The 22,688-nt window shown below is 34.6% G+C and overlaps 1 protein-coding gene across 1 annotated transcript; it reads left to right on the top strand.

Moving 5' to 3' along the window:
* Positions 1-2,254: 2,254 nt before the first annotated feature.
* LOC131043070 (aspartyl protease APCB1) lies at positions 2,255-12,577 on the top strand. Its single transcript, XM_059220485.1, has 11 exons — positions 2,255-2,608; positions 2,694-2,811; positions 3,002-3,237; positions 3,618-3,854; positions 5,115-5,402; positions 9,771-9,924; positions 10,006-10,091; positions 10,238-10,355; positions 10,487-10,553; positions 10,730-10,817; positions 11,975-12,577. Exons 1-11 carry the CDS (start codon positions 2,361-2,363, stop codon positions 12,111-12,113), a joined length of 1,779 nt encoding a protein of 592 aa, XP_059076468.1. The 5' UTR covers positions 2,255-2,360; the 3' UTR covers positions 12,114-12,577.
* Positions 12,578-22,688: the final 10,111 nt, after the last annotated feature.

The raw sequence follows: 22,688 nt of genomic DNA, 5'->3' as shown, positions 1-22,688 counted from the left end.
ACCATAATTATAACCAGGCATTGGGAGATGCTATTCTATCAATTCATATATTTTCAGATGTAATCCTTATCTTTTTGTAAGACAGTGAGTCTTCCCCAGGGTTGTGGCCCTTGTTGATTATTGTGATTTGAGCAATGAGCTTTGAGCAGTGTGCCTAAATGCATGTGAATTCACCATTGTAATATTTCATATACTTCTAGTAGGGTATCATCTTATTGTGGGCAGGTTCTCACCATGTTTTTTCCCTTAACCAGGTTTTTCACATAAAAAATCTTGATGTTGTGTGTGTTATTGATGTGGTGCTGATTTATGCTTTCATTGTTAATAATCATATTTGAAGTTGAGTTTAAGTTAAGTAAAGTTTTGTGAAAACTGACTCGCCCCTCCCTTTCAGTTTTATGCATTGTTGCCAACATCTTGTAGATATGGAGGATATCCATCTCCTCTTTGATGTTACTTTGCATGGAGTTGCATTGAACCTTCTTCAAATGTTATGGAGGAGCAATCCTTATCTTTGTATTTTTTCTACAGTCATCTCTATCATCAATGTGGCTTAGAATACTTGATTTGATTGTGGTAAATTTCAACATCAACATGGAGATGATTAAGAAAAGTTCAAAGACGCCACACATCATCCTTCTTCCCTCCTCTTCCTTTCAAGAATGGGAAGACTTTCTACATACCATCTTGATATTTTTGCCTAAAAGAAGGAACATTGCTTGGCAAGATTGGATCATCTTCAATGTTCATTGTCAGACATTTGTCATCATCGTAAGAGACTCTACATTAAGGCAGGGGGGGGGGGGTGGTGTTGGATGATCTCTCTTCTTCTTCTCTCTTATGAGGGTACTTTTTCCTTGCATGGGGTTTTGTCCATCTCATTCATTATTGGAAGTATTTTCTTTTCATCTCTCTTTTGGAGGGGAGTTTTGTTCCATAGGATTCTCTTTTTCTCCATTTATGAGAGATTGCATTGCATTGCATTGTATTTGTAGGTGGGTGCCCAATATGGCCTAGTAGATGAGATCCATGTTGCTTCTTTGCATTTTTGTATGTTCTCGTTGAGTTGCATTAAAGAGGGGGTGTTGATGTGAAACATGGTGTATTACCTAGCTAGTTAATCACTTAAGTCCTAATCATACTTGTTACTTAAGTTTACTTGGGGTACACAGAAAATAGTTATATTTTTATATCTCAAGACATTTAAGAATAAGGGGGGTCGTAAGATCTCTCTTCTTCTTCTTCTTCTTCTCTCTTACAGGGGTTACTTTTTCCTTGCATGGGATTTCGTCCATCTCATTCATCATTGAAAGCATTTTGTTTTTGTCTCTCTTTTGGAGAGGAGTTTTGTACCATAGGATTTTCTCCATTTATGAGAAATTGTATTGTGCTACATTATATTTGCAAATGGGTACCTAATATGGCTTAGTAGATGATACACATATTGCTTCTTTGCATTTGTGCACATTCTCCTCGAGTTACATTTAAGAGGGGGTGTTGGTCTGAAACACTTTGTATTACCTAGCTAGTTTATTGCTTAAGTCCTGCTCACACTTGTTACTTAAGTTTACTTAGGGTACAAAAATAATAGTTATCATTTTATATCTCAATTCATAAGATTACGACACATGCCATAATATAATGCAAACCTATGTTCACCTTGACATATATAACTAGTTTCCTTTGTAATATCAAACAATCTAATCCATTATAATTTGTCATTTACATCCTTTGATAAAATAGCATTATTTTCCCCTAACCAACCTCTCTTGTGCTTTCATTAAAATTCCTAAATCTTGAGTGATTATAATCTATAAGCAAATCTTACATGATATAAAGCATTTTATACCAACTCTTACACTTTTCAGATAAAAATAATTTGAATATTGATTATTAATTAAAATAATAATAAATATAATTAAAATTTTTAAATAATTAGAATTTTAAATATTTTACATATATTTCAATACATAATAAAAATACATAGTTTTGAAATGTTTATATTTTTCATAGATAAATATTATTTTATTTAAAAAAATCTATTATCTAAATTAAATTAGATTTTCTATAGCAATTGAAAATATTATTTAAAAAATAATCTAAAATAAATAAAACAATAATCTAAAATAACTGATATAGAATTTCATTTAAACAAAATCTATTTATTGTTCTAGATTGTTCTGTAGAAATTATAATTAATTTTAAAGAAAATTTATTTTCCTTCACAATATTATGCGCTGACTTGAGGACCACCTTTCCTCCCTCCCTGTATAATCCTCATTTGTATAATCCATCATTTTGCATTCAACGAACATTTGGCATTATTGTTATTTCGTCTATTCAAATTGAGAGACATTTGTATGCTAGGGAATATGAAAGTGGATGTCGAAGTAAAGCTCTTGTGTCTACTGGCTTTTGGGTTGACAATCTTAAGCGGATGCATCCCTGCGTCCATAGGAACAGCAGGTGTATACCCAATTTATCCCAAGAATGAACAATCTGAGGTCTCCTCATTAGTTGAACAAGACACCCAGAGAATTGGCAGGAGATTACAAGCAACAGCAAAGACTGCCTTCTTTAATGTGCAAGGCAATGTTTATCCAGATGGGTAAGGAACAAGAACAAACCCCCAAAATGTTATTTTAATTCTGGATTCCAATTTAAAGCTCATGAATATGCATACTGAATTGCAGGATTTACTATGTAAACTTGTCGATTGGTAATCCCCAAAACCAATATTATCTGGATGTAGACACTGGCAGTGATTTAACATGGCTTCAGTGTGATGCTCCCTGCCAAAGTTGTGCCAAGGTAAATATCAATTACGGCCATATCTTATTTTTGTTACGCAATTGAAGAAATGCTACATGTATCCTATGGCTAGTTTAGTGAATTTGGGTTCTTTGAATGCTCATTGATTTCTTGTAGCAGGCATAGTGGGTATAAACGTTATTTATGTTTTTCAGTTTGTGATTCAAATGAGTAGTTTTGTGTTCCGCAGACACCCCATCAATGGTACAAACCAAAACCACGCTCAGGGGTATCATGCAAGGATCCTCTGTGTGCGGCTGTGCAGGCAACGAGTCATGACAAATATGACTGTCAGAGTTCTTATCAACAATGTGATTATGATATTAGGTATGCTGATAATGGGTTCTCTAAGGGAGTTCTTGTTAGGGACTGTGTCGCGGTAACACTCAGCAATGGCACTATCGTCAGGCCTACTTATGTATTTGGGTAAGACTTTTTCCTTTCTTTTTATTACAATTTACAAAGAGTGCAGAAACCTGAGACAGATCATGAATTAGAGAAGCTGATAATTTTAGATACTATGGCCTTAAACATCCAAGGGACTAAGATACATTAAATGGATAGGACACTATCCATTTACAACTTAATGTGAATCATGGCATAAACGTTGCACATGGCTTCAAATTCAGCATACCTTTTATCACAGAATGTAGCCCCTCAATAATGAAAAACAAATCTGATTTTTTGCCATAACTGGTGATGAACCTAACAGATAACGCAATTTGAGGTGATCTGACCTTTCTTAGGCAGAAAGGTTATGGAAAATAGTTTAAGGGTATCAGTGACTTTCATTTTTCCTGTGACAGGTGTGGATATATACAAGGTGGTTCGTTGAGACAGACACAAACTACAGATGGTGTTTTAGGTCTGAGTAGCGCTGCAGCAAGTCTTCCATCTCAATGGGAAAAGCAAGGCCTCATCAAGAATGTCATAGGCATCTGCATTACTGGAGGAGGGAAAAAAGGGGGATACATGTTCTTCGGTGATGAACTTGTGCCCACCTCGTCCATGACCTGGGTTCCTCTGTTTGGGAGGCCCCCGATGTGAGTTGAAATTAAAAACCTCACTTTCTTTCTCTCATTTTTTTGAATTGAAAGATCGAAATAAATCTGCTAGCATATTCTTTACTTGATTCCTAAATGTGAGCCTGAAAACACATAAGCTTTATCAAATATTGTCACTGTATCTTTATATTGTTAAAGTTCATTACCTATTACAAGGACTATCTTTAGTTCAATAAACATTCATGCAATATCATCTCTCTCTGCCAGTATTCTTTGACACTTTAGCTTGTCAGATTCTTCTGCCTTGGAATCCTTTGGCTTCACTTTGTGACATTTTAGCTGCTAGAAACTAGAAATTGAATAAGGTTATTCATATCTGGAATTAATTATGTGGATAGAACTCAATTCTTCAAATAGGACTTCTTAGTCATTATTTAGACCTTAATCTGTATGAAAATCATTAGTTCGGCTTGTTTAGACTTTGGAATGTTTACAACATTTGGTTCCAATCTGATGAGTAACCAGCATGAGAGAAAACACCCACACCATGATAAGGCTTATCGTCCACCTCTGCACTTGTTATCCATTCATGAAATGTTCGTTGAGACAGACACAAACTACAGATGGTGTTTTAGGTCTGAGTAGCGCTGCAGCAAGTCTTCCATCTCAATGGGAAAAGCAAGGCCTCATCAAGAATGTCATAGGCATCTGCATTACTGGAGGAGGGAAAAAAGGGGGATACATGTTCTTCGGTGATGAACTTGTGCCCACCTCGTCCATGACCTGGGTTCCTCTGTTTGGGAGGCCCCCGATGTGAGTTGAAATTAAAAACCTCACTTTCTTTCTCTCATTTTTTTGAATTGAAAGATCGAAATAAATCTGCTAGCATATTCTTTACTTGATTCCTAAATGTGAGCCTGAAAACACATAAGCTTTATCAAATATTGTCACTGAATCTTTATATTGTTAAAGTTCATTACCTATCACAAGGACTATCTTTAGTTCAATAAACATTCATGCAATATCATCTCTCTCTGCCAGTATTCTTTGACACTTTAGCTTGTCAGATTCTTCTGCCTTGGAATCCTTTGGCTTCACTTTGTGACATTTTAGCTGCTAGAAACTAGAAATTGAATAAGGTTATTCATATCTGGAATTAATTATGTGGATAGAACTCAATTCTTCAAATAGGACTTCTTAGTCATTATTTAGACCTTAATCTGTATGAAAATCATTAGTTCGGCTTGTTTAGACTTTGGAATGTTTACAACATTTGGTTCCAATCTGATGAGTAACCAGCATGAGAGAAAACACCCACACCATGATAAGGCTTATCGTCCACCTCTGCACTTGTTATCCATTCATGAAATGTTCGTTGAGACAGACACAAACTACAGATGGTGTTTTAGGTCTGAGTAGCGCTGCAGCAAGTCTTCCATCTCAATGGGAAAAGCAAGGCCTCATCAAGAATGTCATAGGCATCTGCATTACTGGAGGAGGGAAAAAAGGGGGATACATGTTCTTCGGTGATGAACTTGTGCCCACCTCGTCCATGACCTGGGTTCCTCTGTTTGGGAGGCCCCCGATGTGAGTTGAAATTAAAAACCTCACTTTCTTTCTCTCATTTTTTTGAATTGAAAGATCGAAATAAATCTGCTAGCATATTCTTTACTTGATTCCTAAATGTGAGCCTGAAAACACATAAGCTTTATCAAATATTGTCACTGAATCTTTATATTGTTAAAGTTCATTACCTATCACAAGGACTATCTTTAGTTCAATAAACATTCATGCAATATCATCTCTCTCTGCCAGTATTCTTTGACACTTTAGCTTGTCAGATTCTTCTGCCTTGGAATCCTTTGGCTTCACTTTGTGACATTTTAGCTGCTAGAAACTAGAAATTGAATAAGGTTATTCATATCTGGAATTAATTATGTGGATAGAACTCAATTCTTCAAATAGGACTTCTTAGTCATTATTTAGACCTTAATCTGTATGAAAATCATTAGTTCGGCTTGTTTAGACTTTGGAATGTTTACAACATTTGGTTCCAATCTGATGAGTAACCAGCATGAGAGAAAACACCCACACCATGATAAGGCTTATCGTCCACCTCTGCACTTGTTATCCATTCATGAAATGTTAGCTTAATATTTTAAAATTTTCTTTGTTTTTACCAATCACTTGTCCAAAACTCCTCGTATCAACTTTTAGATACTTCCTAATTATAATTATAATAATTGGCATTCATTGAAAATTCTTGACACCTGACAACAGCAAAAATAAACATCATGCTTGCCTTTCTCTGATACTGGAAGCAACATGGTCAAGGATTACATGACCATCACAAAAAAGCACAATTATTTTAATCGATGGTTACCAAATATGGAAACATGGATTGGCTTCGATCAATTTACACAGTCACGAATCTATAGGAAATGCAAATTTTATTTTTTTAAAATCAAAGTTACAAAATTAGAAATTTTTTTGGATTGGACCAATTTGGTGTTGTCTGAAAAATATGGATCCAAGATTCTGGTGAAGATCTGGAAGGATTTGGTGACTATGTTTTAACCATTAGATCTCAAAAGAAGGTGTAAAAATCAATGCCAACGGAAACCATTCTGAAAACAAAAATCATCTCATTGGTTGGATGGATTGTCTCATCGTACTTTTAATCCACTTTGATAAGTCTTACATGGAACATTCTGAGGCTAGTTTAAGTCCTATTTATATGCTTTCACATTCCAAAGCAATGCTGGTGCTGATCCCATTACACAATTCATTCCACCACAACACACCTTTATGGTTTCACAGACCTCCAGCTCTCTAAAATCCCAGATCTACTTTAGAAGCTACATTGGGCTTAACTTGAGTATGGTGGGCATAGGCCTGTTTTCCACAAGATTATTCTGTTGCTTCCTGATATGTCCTGATACTTGAGGACATCCTACAACCTAATTTATTGGCAGAAAGGGTTTTCTCTTTAGTACATTTGTTTTTGAAATAATTTCTAATATACTTTCTCATCTTGCATAGCTTGCTCAAACTATTTTTAACCTAGACTACAAGTTAAAAGGTTTACATTGGCTGCTCACGTTATTCCTTTAAAGGTTAGAAGATATGTTTTTATTCCATCAATATGCACCAATGAGCGTTAACCTCTCCATCATGAATGACCTTTAAGTCATACTTCCAAAGATCGCCTAGCTAAAAAATGTGTGCATTTGTTTGCAGAGGTGCAAAACACCTCTTTATACTGTTTTTAGCTTCTAGTCTTTTGGTATACCTTTCTTTCTAATGGAACATATTGGAACTGCAATCCAAGGAGCTCTGCTTTAATGTTGATTATTTGATTTCAACTTGGTACAACTTTTGTGAAGTGTATCCTGAATTGTAAATTAGTAATTTGTTTTGTGCATTCTTGCTATTCTTTATTTTTTAAGCTTTGAAACTAGTAAAATGAGCAAAATCTTAGCTTACGGATAAATTTTTCCATCATTTTTGCCAACTTTCACTATTTTAGCCCTTCTCTAAATAATCCAATGACAATTATGTATAGATATTTAGCCTGGTAATAACCACCTTTACTATTATTGAATAATGCTGTGTTACCGGTTTGGCCCCTTGGATTTGTTTGGGTCCCAGATACGGATCTAGGTTTGGTTTGATAGGGGATCTGGCATTTTTGCAAAAGCTTTGTGGGTTCAATTGGGACAAACACAGACAAACCCGTCCTGAATTTTGCCGCCTTCTGCTCCTACCGTGATCAATCAGTTGCTTTTTGTGATTTTTTTCTGTTTTTTTAATTTGGTATTTAATTCATCATTCATCTTTGCTGTTTTTAGGCTTATTTGCAGCTAACAGAATGAGACATCTTCTCCTGGAATGCCTCATTTGCAGCTAATAGGAAACATAGGTATTCTCATGAGGATTGGCACTGTTTTATCAAATGCAACAAACAGGTGTCTAAACTGATCAGTTTGCTTTTGCCAGCATGCTCCATGAATAATGGTATGGTCATCTATCAAACCATAATGGAAAGGGGTTTCTTAATCAGATATTACAGTTGGAAATGCTTTGGTAGATATGTATGCAAAATGTGAAAGCATACACAAGGCACATGAATTGTTTGACATTGTTTGACAAAATACCTCAAAAATGTGTGGTATCATGGAATACAATGATTCCAGGATATACATAAAATGGTATTCTTGTTGAAGCTTCAAGACTTCTGAAGAAATGCAGCAGACAGGGAAAAGACGTGGAAAAAGTGTGATTTTTGCACTCAAAAATCATCGTTTTTTGCTTTATTAAAAACTATGAAAATTACGTGCAATGATGGTACGTGTGGTTTTTGGAAGACTTCATTTGGGCTGCCCCTTGACTCTGCTGGGGTGCTGCCCTCATACCCCTGCAAGGGACATTGTCCCTTGACCCTACAGGGGGTGCTGCCCCTAGAACCCCACCACACTCATTTCATACATTTAGTATTTGTATTTTGTATAAAAGTTATATTTTTAAGAAAATCAAGTATTTTTCAAGTTGTTGAGTCGGAGTCAAGCCTAAGTATGAGAATTATGATATGGAAATCCATCAAAGCAAAATTGATAGTAGATTCTCAAAGCTTACACAAGGCACATGAATTGTTTGACAAAATGCCTCAAAAACATTCGGTCTCTTAGGATGCCATGCTTGCAGAATACACACAAAAAGAACTTGTTTAAAGGGCATTGGAAATATTTAAGCAAATGCAATTGACAGATGTAAAGTTAGACATCTCATTTTGCAAATTTGATTATTCTTGATAGTGATAATAATTATTTATATCAACTTATTATCATACTTTAATATTACATAAAAACTTTATTAATATTGTATAAAGCTTATAAATATTCTTGTACATTAATAGTATTCGATGCCTATATTTTTTATTTTAGGCTGCAAATATGTATTTATTTATGATTTATATGTTTTCGTATAGAGTAACCCAAAACAAACCCAAGCCCAAATTTGTTTGACTGAAATCCAAAGCCCAAACCCAAACTGATACAAGGATGTAACTTAGGAATAATCCATGGCTATTCCTTACTTAACAAAGCACTGTTCAAGTACCTTGAAACAGTGAAAATTTCTGGCTGCAAATTTCTTTGATACATTGATCTGAAAAATATCATTCGTTATACCATCCTCTAGCTAAAGTGGCAATGACCTAATTCACTGCATCTTGCTCCTCAATATAGGATACAGTGCTGCTCTTTCCTTTCTTTTCTTCTGAAACTATAGTTCTCAATCTATTTTTGAATTCATCAAGTTTCCTGCACGCATCCTTGTCTATAATCCTCCTTGCTCTTTGGTTGCATTCTTGTCTTGATACTTAAGCATACAATATTTGTTCTGTGTCAAGACTCAAATGTTTTTCTTTCTATAGAAACAACTTATAGATATCATCTGTTGTGATAACACGAAGTTCAGCTTTCAACTTACAAGAAAAGATTTTAAATAAGACATCCACGCCCAAAAGGAAGCTAACAAATAGCCCTAAGTACACTCTGTCCTTTTGATACAAGTAACTCATGGAGACAAAACATTTCTTGTTTTAGCTTGTTAAAAATCTAAATTATAGGCTTGACATTCTTTTGAAATTTTTGAACAGAAATAAGAAAAAACAAAAACGTTAAGCTCAAACATAAGAGCTAATAGCTTTGACCGCTAAATTTAGAGTTTGGCTTGTGTAATCTTTAAATCACTGTCTGCTGTCATCATCTATTTTGTTGGCATCAACTGTTAACATATTTAAATCAGGGTTATAAAGGGGCAAACTTGACCAATAGGACTCTAGTTAGACAACCTCTAATATCCTGATTTCATGTAAAATGGAAATTCTTGAACCTTTTCTCATCCAAGAAAGTCTTTGAGCATCTAGTCACAAATTGTTCCTTTACTTATCAGGAGATACTACCATGTGGGAGCAGCACAGATGATCTTTGGGAACAAACTTCTTGCAAAGGATGGGGATGAAAGAAGGCTTGGAGGCATAATATTTGACACTGGCAGCTCATATACATACTTTACAAAACAAGCTCACGATGCTCTCGTCTCTGCAGTAAGTGTTTAGAGACAGCTTTAACCTTATGCCATTTTAATATAATTTAGTTTCTATTGTGACAATGCACGGTTGATACAGGTCAAAGAAAGCATTGGAAAACAGTTAGTACAAGATTCATTGGATCAAACCCTGCCATTCTGTTGGAAAGGGAAAAAAAAATTAAGGTGAAGGAATTTGTTGATTTTTTTATATTTCACAAATGAGAATTCCTTTTTTTTCGAATCTTACTGCAAATTTGAAATTTCTTAGTTTGGAAAGATTATATAAATTAGGGTAAGATCCTATCATCTGACTCCTGTTACTTTTCCAGATCCATTGCAGATGTAAAATCATACTTCAAACCATTAAAATTCAACTTCAAAAGCAACTCACGATTTACCAAAAATGCAAATTTTGAAATCCCTCCAGAGGGTTATTTGGTAATCAGTGTAAGGATGCCTGAACTTCAACATCATACAACTTTGATTGCTTAAAATGTACTATAGTGAAGGTGACCAAATCGAGTTTTTTTGAATTCTTCACTAATAGAACATACTGACTAACCTTTACATATGAGCAGGTTAAAGGCAATGTCTGTCTAGGGATTCTCGATGGCACTGAAGTTAGCTCCTACAATGTCATTGGAGGTAAATGGAATAACATATGGTAAAGTGGTTTTACTTCTTCTAAGTTGTGTTTTGTGAGGCTGCTATTCCTGTTCAGAAACCTCAGGCATTATGTGCCAGATGCCAGTAAGGCTTTTATCTTGAGCATTAATGCAGTCTTCTTAGTAGTTACATTAATGATGTATTTGGTTTTACAGACATATCTTTGCAGGGTTATCTTGTGGTTCATGACAATGGCAACAACCGGATTGGGTGGACTCGCATGGAATGCACCAAGCTTCCCAAGTTCTGAACCTTATCCTTTTCTGATAAGCACTCTGTAGTATAAAGAATTAAATGTATACGTTTATGCACCACGTGATTTGTCATAGGAAGTATTGAGTGAACTGAGCATGGTCAATTTTATTTTATTTTTGGTTAGTAATCAATTATTCATCCAATTATTTCAACAATTGGAAGTCATCATTGCCTCTAATATTTTGTGAACTTGCACTCCTTATATCCTCCACGTACTCAAACTATATTATATCCTCTTCCTTTCAAGTCCTGCTATACCCTTTGATAAAAACACTACAGGTGTCACATGCATTAATATCATTGTATTTATGTTTGAGAATGCTTGCATCACATGGCGGTATGTAGAATATTTTGGAGGGTTTGAGACTTTGAGTACATTGTCTAACTCTCAGGTCCTTTTGCCCTGTAGATAATGTCTATCCAAATAACTCCAACTCGAGTATACCTGAAATGCAAAACAATTTGTTTTTGAGTAGCAATAGAAAAACATTGAATTTGTACAAGAATAAGTATTCTAATTCAACAAAACTATTTATGGGCTTTCCTCCTATTTTCTTTCTTTGTTCTCAAAGTAACTAGAATAAGATTTTAACAACTTCTCACCAAGTATAATTCATTGCACCGTATCGTTTCTGTATCCTTGTGAGCTATACCTACATTTATAGGCCACCTGCAAGATTAAATCACACTTAAAACTAGAAGATTGTGACTGGTCCATTGGAACATATATTAGTATCTAATAAGGCTTTAGGCTTTCAGGTTCTTTGCAATTTCACACACACTCTTCAATCCACATACAATTTGAGGTCCTTGCTACACAGTAGGACTGACTTTGAGACCATATTGAATATGGGGATTTTTCTTTACTACTTAAACAGGTTATGATGAACAATTAATGTTACTGACTAAATATGCTGTGATGAGCAAATAAGCTTACCCAGTGTAAAGAATGCAATTGAGACAACCAAATAGATAAGAAAGAACGATCTTGAAAATATTTAGCAAACCCAGGGGCCGATAGAGAGCGAGTTAGACAAATTTGAGACAGCCTAAATTAGTGAATGCTGATCAAATGTATACATCATAATACAATGATACGTCAAATGTGGCCATTGTTGACTCGTGAAATTGATTGTTTGTAACAGATCTGGCCAACGGCGGTGGGCTTTAGAAGATACTCAACAGTTACCTGAAGGAGAAGCAATTCCATTTGCTCAAGACCTTGGCAAAGGCGTTTGCCCTGCTACTTCCTACTTTATTCCAGACTTTGGCACGCTTCAATAAACCAGCCATAAGACACCCGGCAAAGGGCATAAATCATTGCGTGTTCAACTATACTGGGTAGCAGCAGTAGGAGAATGGAACTATTTCTACATCTTGCTATCCATTGGGCAGAATCCTATACCTTTGGGACAGAGAAACTTTTCAGGAGGTGAATTTCAAAATCCGATAGAGGATTGCAATCAGGAGGATGTACTTGTAATTTTTCAAACTGGCTAAAATACAGCGTCTTGGAATACCCATCATTGTTGCAGCCATTATAAAGTCCCTCCCACTGTCCACTGGGGATGATTGAGTACAATCAAACAAATTGACTGATTTGTAAAATCTTGAATAGTATTAACGAATACGAGTATACTTTACTCCTCCTAGCAAAGAGGCTGTCTTATGAATGTAAAGAGGTCCTGTGGCCAATCAAGGCTCACTATTTAATCAAATAGAAACGAACTGATTTTTATGTGGCTTTAGAGACCGTTCTGTAACTAGCCCTGACCTCTATTGAAAGAAAAATTCTAAGTGGTAAAATCCAGCTGAGCATTTCGGGGCAACTGTTTGCGCCTGGTTGGGCGCCTAATTACAAAACTGAGCATTAATTTCTCTTTTCGTTGGGATCTCATTTAGTAAGTGGATATAGCTAACTTCGTGCACATAGAACTCTCAAACCGTACATCAGATTTGGATCCAACTTCTGGGTAGTGACGATGCACGCTGTGGAAATCGTTAATGTGTCGAAAGGTCAAAAAGTGGTCATTTCAAAGTGTTTACCCATACATGAACTCCTTTGCACCAAAAGCAGATAACGTAGTAGTGAAGCAAATAACGTAGTAGTGGACAAATGCCCCAGTAGTAGATCACCAATTTTGACATTTTTTTAACTATAATTAGGCATTAGCCCATTTGTGCACCACTAGTGGGACATTTGTGTGCAAAATTATCTACTATTGGTACATGTGATATTCATTAATGAACTTTCCATTATCAATTTGTTAGGCTCCTTTGCAATCTAGTACTGGGGGGTTGGGTTGACAAAAAGGTGTTCATTATTGTTTTGGAAGATTTTATTTAATTTATTTATTTTTGATGGAGGTCGAAACCTGCGAGCACACAGCCCAACAAGGGCATGAAGCCTACGAGCTGCCAACCCAACGAGGGCCTTCACAAAGTATTTTTTACCATCCGATAGGGGGCAAGAGCCAAGATTTAAGTAAGACTGAATTGCATGAAAATATCATTAAAAAAAATATAGAATTGTAGTCAAATATATATTTAATACATGATACATTAAAAAAAGATATGTTATAATATTGGAAAGGTAATTTTGAATATAAAATTCTCTTGCTTGATAGGTAAGTTTAGACATCAAATTTAAATCATGAATCCACTAAAAAATTGTGTTTGCTTAACGTAGTAATACCTAAAAGAAATTGTCATAAATTGTGTTTTAAAGGAAGAGTTGTGATATTTTAATGTTGGAAAGGTAATTTTGAATATAAAATTCTCTTGCTTGATAGGTAAGTTTAGACATCAAATTTAAATCATGAATCCACTAAAAAATTGTGTTTGCTTAACGTAGTAATACCTAAAAGAAATTGTCATAAATTGTGTTTTAAAGGAAGAGTTGTGATATTTTAATGGATCATATTTGGAATCTTTTTTTCTTTTTCTTTTTTTTGGTGGGGGTGGAAAGGAAACACTTAAGGACAATATCATTTATTGCACATCAATGGAACGTCTTTAAAAGGTGATTATGACGTGTTGCAAAAGTTCTTATTTGCAGAACGAAATGCAAGTTAAAATCAATATTCTTAGAGAAACTAATTTTATAGAACACATGCCCCCACTCAATTTAAAAGTGAAAATATTGGGTATTTCAAGCAATCACATCATTGATTGATTACCTTAGTTCATCTACCAATAGAAAGATCAACTTTGGTTTTATTTTTATTTTTTAATTAAAGGAGGCAAGGGAAGTAATCCAATAGAAAGATCAACTTTGCTTTTATTTTTATTTTTTAATTAAAGGAGGCAAGGGAAGTAATCCAATTAAGGATGAATTTCAAAATGTCTCTTTAAATATGATTTTCAATCATTTGAAATTGATTTGTGTGTGTGGGTGTGTGTACACACACATATGCATGATTAAGGGTGTAGGAAGAGAGATTCATTGTTGTATTAGAGGATGACTTGTTGAATTAAAAATTGAGCTTTGTTATCATGTTGAATTTTGTAGCACAAAAGGTTGTAACACAAGTCTATAAGATCAAACAACAAATTAGAACACCTTCCACAAATGAGAGTGGCAATAAAGATATGCCATATTCCTTAAAAGCAAAGATTATAGGATGAATGTTCAATGCATAATGATGTGCTTCTATAGAGCAAAAATTTTCCTAACGCTAAATTTAGGAGAACTAAAGTGCAAGCATGAGGATCTAAAAAACGTTCAACTACAACTAAACTAAAGTGAAGCTAATATTAACCTAATTAAATAAAAGTTAAAAAACACCTAAGTTTACCTTAAGTGAACAGAGTAATTAAAAGATTTAATTAATTAATAGTTAGATAAATGTCCTAATTACTCCAACACCCCCCTTTAAAATAAACTTAGGGAGTAGCTAAAAAGCTAAATGTGAATGCAAAATGCATGCATGAACAAGTCCTAACAACAAAAACTTGATCATATATTCATGTACAAATCAATGCAACTCTCACAACTAGAGAAAATGAGAAAAACCTTGTGGGAGAAAACTCCTCTCTAAAAGAGAGAAAAAGAATGAAGCACTAGGAAGCCTTTAATAAATATCCCAAAAAAGAATAGGAACATAAAGAACATCCTCGAAGCACAAGGAAGTTGCAGACAACTATCATAGGATAACTTCTATGGTACTAAATGTAGAACCTCCTCTAAAATAAGATGATGATCAAGATCAAGAAGAGAAGAATTTGCATGAGTGCTCCCAACAACACTACTCAAACTATCAAATGGTAAACAAAGGAAAAAACATCTAGCAATTGAAGCTACAGATGGCACATGAATCTGCACGTGTCCCCAATGACACTGCTCAACCATGTAATAATAAATTGCTAGTAAAAAATACAAGTGCCAATAGTCTAAAGAAGTGATCAATTAAGGATAAGTCACCTCCACAAAACTAGATCGCAAGAGTGTGTTTATGGTAAAAGCTCCATCTCACTGCAATACAACCACTACATTTAGCTAGTACATAGGAACAAATACTAAATACGTGGCTCACTCCAAAGAGAAACCAAAGAAACATTAGCACTAACAATAGAAAATACTTGGGGAAAAATTTGAAAAGAATACTAGTAGATCTAGATAGATCATTGAAAGACCTTTATGATGATGTCTTGTTGGCAGAAAACAAATTGTATTTGACCAAATTATAGCCTTAGAAGTGCAAAATAAAGAGTTGAATTCAATGGCCTATAGTAGTCACTAGGAGCAAAATCAGTCAAAACCACCTATAGATTTGGATCGACGTCGAATCCATGTTTTCGACGATATCTCATTTGCATGATTTTGACTTTGTATGACCAAGTTATTGCCAAAAAATCAATTGTATGTCAATTAGGGCTTGGAAGGTTTGAAGTGTTTCCAAGAATAGAAACTTTTAAAAAATGGAAACTTTATAAAAATAGAAAGATTTTGAAATATTTTTTTTTAATTAGAAACTTTTCAAAAATAGAAACTTTTTGAAAATATAAACTTTACAAAATTAGAAACTTTTTGAAAATTTCTAGAAAGTTTCCAAAAATGAAAAAAATTCAAAATTTATTACACCAGTTTTTCTTTATAAGCTAATAAAAATTGTCCACTTCCAGATCCACACAAGAAGGCAAACCTTGTGACCCTACAATGCTTCTGAGAAAAAAAACCTTTAAAGCTTGACAAGGGGTTTGCTAAATCCGTGCTCTGATACCATGTTGAATTAAAAATTGAGCTCTAATACCCTGTTGAATTTTGCAATACAAGCCTACAAGATCAAACAACAAACTAGAACACCATCTACAAATGAGAGTGGCAAGAAAGATATACCATATTTTTCAAAAAAAAATTTAGAGGGTGAAATTATAATGCATAATGATGTGCTTTTACAGAGGGCACACAAATTTTCTAAGCTAAATTTAGGAGAACTAAAATGCAAGCACGAGGAGCTAAAAAAAGCTCAACTACAACTAAACTAAAGGGAAGCTAACATTAACCTAATTAAATAAAAGCTAAAAAGCACGTAAGTTTAGCTTAAGTGAATCGGGTAATTAAAGGATCTAATTAATTTATAATTATAAGATAAATGCCCTAGTTACTCACATGGTTGAGTTTTTGCAATAATTAATTATTTTGTTGTGTTTGATTTTTTACTTAAAAGGGTTATCCTAGTAAAAATATTATGCATTATCTTTTCTTTCTATTATTCTTATTTCTTTTAGATTGCATATGTAATGGATTTATCAAATGTCTTTTTCTTGACAATTTTGATCAAAATTTTCTTATATTTGAGCATTGATGATGTAGACTTTTGTTTCAACTTCATTGCCACTATATGTTCCACCATAAGTGTGCACATTTATTTATTTGATTGTTCAATTTCATAAATATCATTTTTCTTTTGCTAAACAACTTATAAGACTCAAGAGAAACAAAATCAACCGTTTCAAATTATTTTGATGAGTTCGTACTAGGAATAATCACTATTAGTGTCTTCAAAGTGTAGTGATAGTTTTTTAATATGACCATGGACTACAGTAAAAATAGAAGTTCTTTACTCCTTTGCTTTTATTTTGACAGTTCTTTGAAAGGACACCTTCAATCCTAGTTTTGTTGAGATCACCCTATCCTATGGTCAAGGGCAATCACTATAAGGGATTTCAAAGTGTAGGGTTAGTTTTTCAAGAAAACCATGGACTTTCTTGGTAAAAATGGAAGTCTACATGGATGGTTAATTTAGCATTTGAAGGTATTATGTGCTATTGTTCTTTTCTCCTTTTATTTTATTTTGGTTCTTCTCTTTAAGGGCACCTTGGATCTTGGTTTTGTTGAGATGAACCTATCACATGGTCTCTTAATGAATTGGTCACTTGTTAATGCTATCTAAGGCAGATACACTAAATTATCTTTAAGTTACAACCTCCGTACCTAGGAAAGAAGAGAACCTTTCCATTCAATAATTTTTTTGTTGTTGAATTTTTCTTCATGTTTCATCCACAACCCTTCCTAATGGGGCTAGTTGAGCAATTTTATTTTGATGGGTAAATAAATGTTGATATAATAAACATCATTTTTGGAAAGATTGAAATTTTGGATATAGGCCTCTTCATAATTTTGAAGTAAATTTTAATTTAAGTAGCTTTAGACATTGATAATTTTTGCATAATAATTTTATCATCAATAAATTATTGATGTGTTATAGGATGAACTAAATAGATGGACATAAACCCTTTTATTCTTCCCTTAGTTGCAACTAAACTAAAAATTCTACCAAGGTCTTCAACAAAAAGGATGAATAAAAAGAGGGATAGGGATCCCCCTATTTGAGGACAACTTCCATTGAAGAAACCATAGGATGAGTTGTTTATTATAACACAAAGTTTTGATGTGTAACATAGCTCCAAAATAACTTCCCAAACCTCATCAAAACAACATTCATAATTTTTTTGATGAATATGTGGGTCAGAATCTATTAATTTAAATTAATTTACACATATCCACACACAAAAAATAAAGGGACACAAGATCACCCCTTGGAGTCACGCAAGGAAAACCTAGAAAGGTAATACAAACTCACACGAGTAGAGCCTAAAAAGAAGAATACGAAATACACAAAATAACAGCGATATTGGCAAATCCTAGATAGTAGATAACCATAAAAAAACTACTACTTAAGAAACAAGAGCAATCTTGGAAGACAATAGAGGGGGATCCTAGTCATTCGATTTGCCCCATACATTAGTGAGGTCTGGAGTGACACTAGGCAAGGACCACCCCTTGTTAGCAACAAATTCTCCTTACTCCTTATCTTTATCTCCATGAATAGGCAATATAACAAAATCCAACTTGGAAAATCTCTTAGATGAGTCAAGCCATCCACCACCAAGATCAAAAGCCAACCAACCACTACCACCACCAAAAGTTGGTGTCGAACCCCTAGAACCACACTTAATGGAAAAACCTCCACATGGGGGAGAGTTGGAGTGTCACCTAGGATTGAAGGGTTTGAGAACACTGAGCTAAAGAACTACGACCATAAAGTGGGGAGCGACCACATGAGGCAAATTTTTTAGAAGGAAGCCATGCCACTATGTAAGAGGAATTGCTCCAGTGTTCAAGAAGCTCTTGAAGAGATGAGAAACCTCCAACACCACCTTATTTGCCTACACCTATATTTGAAGCATCACATTGTTGCAAATACGTGCTTTAGGAAAAAGAGAAACATCAATGACAATAAAAATTGTGAGAACATTAAATAACATTTCTATATTTCTATAAAGAAAAGAGAATCTCCACCCTGAAAGCATGCTATATTTGTGTATACTTGAAAGGAAAGTTAGGCCAATCCCCTAGAAGAGCCACATGCCAAGAAAATAGCTCTAGCCAGAAGGGGCAAAATAAAAGGGTTTATGTCCATCTATTTAGTTCATCCTATAACACATCAATAATTTATTGATGATACAATTATTATGCACAAATTATCAATGTCTAAAGCCACTTAAATAAAAATTTACTTCAAAATATGAAGAGGCCTATATCCAAAATTTCACTTTCCAAAAATGGTTTATTTTATCAACATTTATTTACCCATGTCAAGGGGAGATTTGCCAATATTATTTCTTAGTTAATTCACATATTTTGCAAAGGCTGACCTTTTCCACCTTTTGTACCATGAAAATATTTCACCTTATCTTTACTTATACTATTTATTGAGGATAGTTTTTACTTAAGAAAATTTTAATTAGAGACTATTTTAAATGTATGACAAATACTATTCATTACTGTCTTTTTCTTTTTTTTTTTGAGTTTTCTGATGGAGCACTCATTGTGAGAAGAAATCAGTAAAGATACATATAAATTTAAGTATATTTGTGGTGTCATAAAATTGCGACCCTAGCAATTTCTGACTGCATTAGGGTCCTCACGCATGCGAACTCGAATCCTCTAGCCCGATTGGAGACCAGAGATTGTTGGGCTTGCAAAAACAACTTCTTCCTTGGCCTCTGCATCACCCCGTCTGCACTCCGCCCTGGAGAAAGGGGTAGAAAAAGGGCGTGGCGCCATTGTCCCCCCTTGGATAAGGGTGTGGCACCCTTGTCCTCCCAAGACAGGGGTGTGGCGTCCCTGTCCCTTCCCTATTTTGTGGCAGGACCCTTCCTAGGGTTGCATTGTTGCTTGTGCCTCGGGCGGGAAACTCCCCCGATTTCAGCCTGTGGCGTAATTCAAATCCACCAACATGTATTTAAGGGGACATTCACTCTCTCATTTGCATAAGTTCAATAAGTTGAAGTGGGATAAGATTGGAGTGTGTCAATTTGCACAAGCGATCACGCATTCAAGAACATTCAAGCATTCAAGCATCCTTTTCTAGCATTGAGCATTCTCAAGTCTCCCTTCAAGGTTAGGTGTTGCATTCAAGTCAAGGATACAACCATTGAAGAGGAGAATGATTTAAGCATTCAATTCCACACAAGCATTTCTATCAACATTGCTGCTACAACCTCCCTTGAGGTGATTTACAATTCAGTCTTTCAATTACATCTACTTGCAAGTACTTTCTTTCATTACTTGGTTAATTCCAAGACTGGGGTTTGACCTAAAGAAAAACCCCCAATCCCAACCCATTTTCCTCTCTTTTCTGTGTGTAGGTTGTAGGTGTGCAGGTGTACTTTCAGATTTGGACTTCATTCGCAAAGGCGGAAAAACCCTTTTTGTTTCGCGGATTTTTCAGAGGACCGTGTACATTCCCACCACAGTCTGGACAACTTTTCTTCAAATTTGCAGGGCGACTTCGTCTCGACATTTTATTGCCAGATCCAGGTGCACAACTTTATCCCATATTTCGATCTCAAGTTATAATCGATTCTTTGTCACTTTTGCACTACACAATTCAATCAATTCCTTTCCAAATCAAACAAGGAAGAGGGGATCAACTTAGCATTCCCAATTCATTCAGAATTCAATCTATCATCTTTGTGTGGAGAGATTGAATCTAGTGAATTATCATCCCCTTCTTCCTAATGTAATGGTGAAAAGTGTTTGAAGGGTAATCAATAGCGAAACTCTCATCTCTCTTTGAGGGAAAGGGTAGTTTCCCTCTTGATTTATCATTCACCATTTTCCCACCATTACAATTTGTATCATTTGATTCTTTTAAAAATATTTAACAATTATGTTGACTATCTTATTTATTTTCACATGTATTTTTCTAGTAATTCTCATGCTCATTAAAGTTGCGTAAGAACATAATAGGGAACATTTTGTTTTTCCCTTATGTTTTAGGTCCACTTAGAGTAGAGTGACATTACTATAATAACTGGCCTACGAGTGATATATTAAATTGCATGATTTCATCTTATGATATCACCTCATATCAGTTCTATAGTCAGCCATCCCTAGAAATTTGATGATGATCCCTAGATCCCCCATTTGTCACACTAGATTAATGTTAGGAAATATTTAGCCATACATGAGAATTTCTACATAACCCAGATAAAGAAATATATGTAAGAAAGTATTCAAAATCTATAGGCAATAGAATAGATAACGTACCATCAAAGATGACACAAGATATACCATGGAGAAACCCTCAAGATGGAAAATACTAGCCTCCAAAAGAAGATTTTTCCCTCAATACATCTTCAAAGTCTCCATGAACACTTTTGAAGCATTAAGATCTATACGTACATTCCATTTGGATGAGCATATAACCACACATCCCATGCCCCATTCCATCCTTCAAACCCTTAAAAATTCAACCACAATATGTTCTCACAAACCCTTAGCTAAATTGACCAACATTAAACATCTACCCATGTTCTTTCTTTTATAGATACAAGATTACACAAAACCACCAAGTGATATGACATAAAACTAAGTGAATAATGCCGCGAGCTTACAAGATTATTAATTCACACATTTAATTTTCGGTACCAAGTTTTTTGACTATTAAATATATATCCAATTTGCAATCACATATTTAATATCTAATCTAGTTTTACATACAAGACATGAAGTGATCCCAAGTAAGTTAACCCCATATGATGCAGGCATCTTTAGGTACCCTAGGTGCACCACAAATAATATTAAATTACATTTAATACTATACAAGGTGTACAATACACCTTTTTGCTAACATTTTCCCATTTGTGTATACATTGCATAAGGGGTGAAAAGTAAACTCGAAAATTAATAAGGGAACAATCCTATAGCCACATATACTATCATGAAATGAACAATCCTATAGCCACATATACTATCATGAAATGAAAGTGCTCCATGTTCTCCATCAAGATACCTACAACAAGAATCAAGGTGACCACCATATCAAGCATGAATGCTCTCATCCTCCATCATGCCAATGCACAAAGATAAGAAACCATCCAAAGAGATGTCACACTATCTATCATATAGAAGCATAAGTCCTACCTCTAATTGATATCCTTAACACAAAAACTCAATCTAATGGTAAAAAACATGCATAAGTAGCTATCAAGCAATAATATCCATAGCTAAAATAACACCCAAAATAAATTATAGTACATCTAGCTATACATACCTCCAAGCCATACTCACCATAACAAGTGAACCTCATGCCATTAACATGTGTAACCTATAACATGTAATTGCAAGCTCCATGTGCCAAACTTTTCAATGAAGATCATATGCATTTAGGAACTCCCATTGCATAGGTAACACCAAATTTAAAAATGATCAAGGTATCCAAATTACACTAATTAAATTATGTAAAGAGTTTAATTAACATCATGTAGTACCATGAAACATCCATAACTATTTGCAAATCATGAAAACAGATATGATGCAAAACAACTCTCACCACTAGTCTACATAGATCTCCCAAGTTCCCCACACTCAACAAAGGAAAGAAATAAAGGAACCTCCACGTCATCATATAATAATTAAGTACAAGTACCGACACATGACCACAAATATGTAGTGATTACCATATCTCAACACAAGATCTCAAATCTAGTATCATGTGAATACAAAAATTCGAGAAGAAGAGCAAGACCAAAGAGAGAACCTACAATTCACAACTTGTAGTATGTCGTTCTACACATACCTCTAAATGCTAAATTGTGACAATTATCGTCTCCTCCATATAACCCCCCCTCAAAAAATAACATTATCCACATGTTATTATAACCAAAATGTATCTATCTCAAATAAAAGGAAGACCAAACCAAATCCATTCTCAAACAAAAGGAAATATGCCCAAAAAATCTCCTAAAATCAACAACAATGAATGCCATAATAAATAAACTCATAATAAATAGAGAGAAAATCATGCCACACACTCCACAAATAAACACTCTAAGATAAGATAACCA

This window comes from Cryptomeria japonica, chromosome 5 (assembly GCF_030272615.1).
Source record: "Cryptomeria japonica chromosome 5, Sugi_1.0, whole genome shotgun sequence".
NCBI classification, from domain to species: domain Eukaryota; kingdom Viridiplantae; phylum Streptophyta; class Pinopsida; order Cupressales; family Cupressaceae; genus Cryptomeria; species Cryptomeria japonica.
The sequence above is the reverse complement of the archived record's forward strand: the minus strand, read 5'-3'. Positions and strand labels throughout refer to the sequence as shown.

Coding starts and splice junctions, on each gene's coding strand:
- LOC131043070 (XM_059220485.1), top strand. CDS start 2,361: ATGCTAGGGAATATGAAAGTGGATGTCGAAGTAAAGCTCTTGTGTCTA. Junction 9,925..10,005: donor ACGATGCTCTCGTCTCTGCA/GTAAGTGTTTAG, acceptor CGGTTGATACAG/GTCAAAGAAAGCATTGGAAA. Junction 10,818..11,974: donor GAATGCACCAAGCTTCCCAA/GTTCTGAACCTT, acceptor TGTTTGTAACAG/ATCTGGCCAACGGCGGTGGG.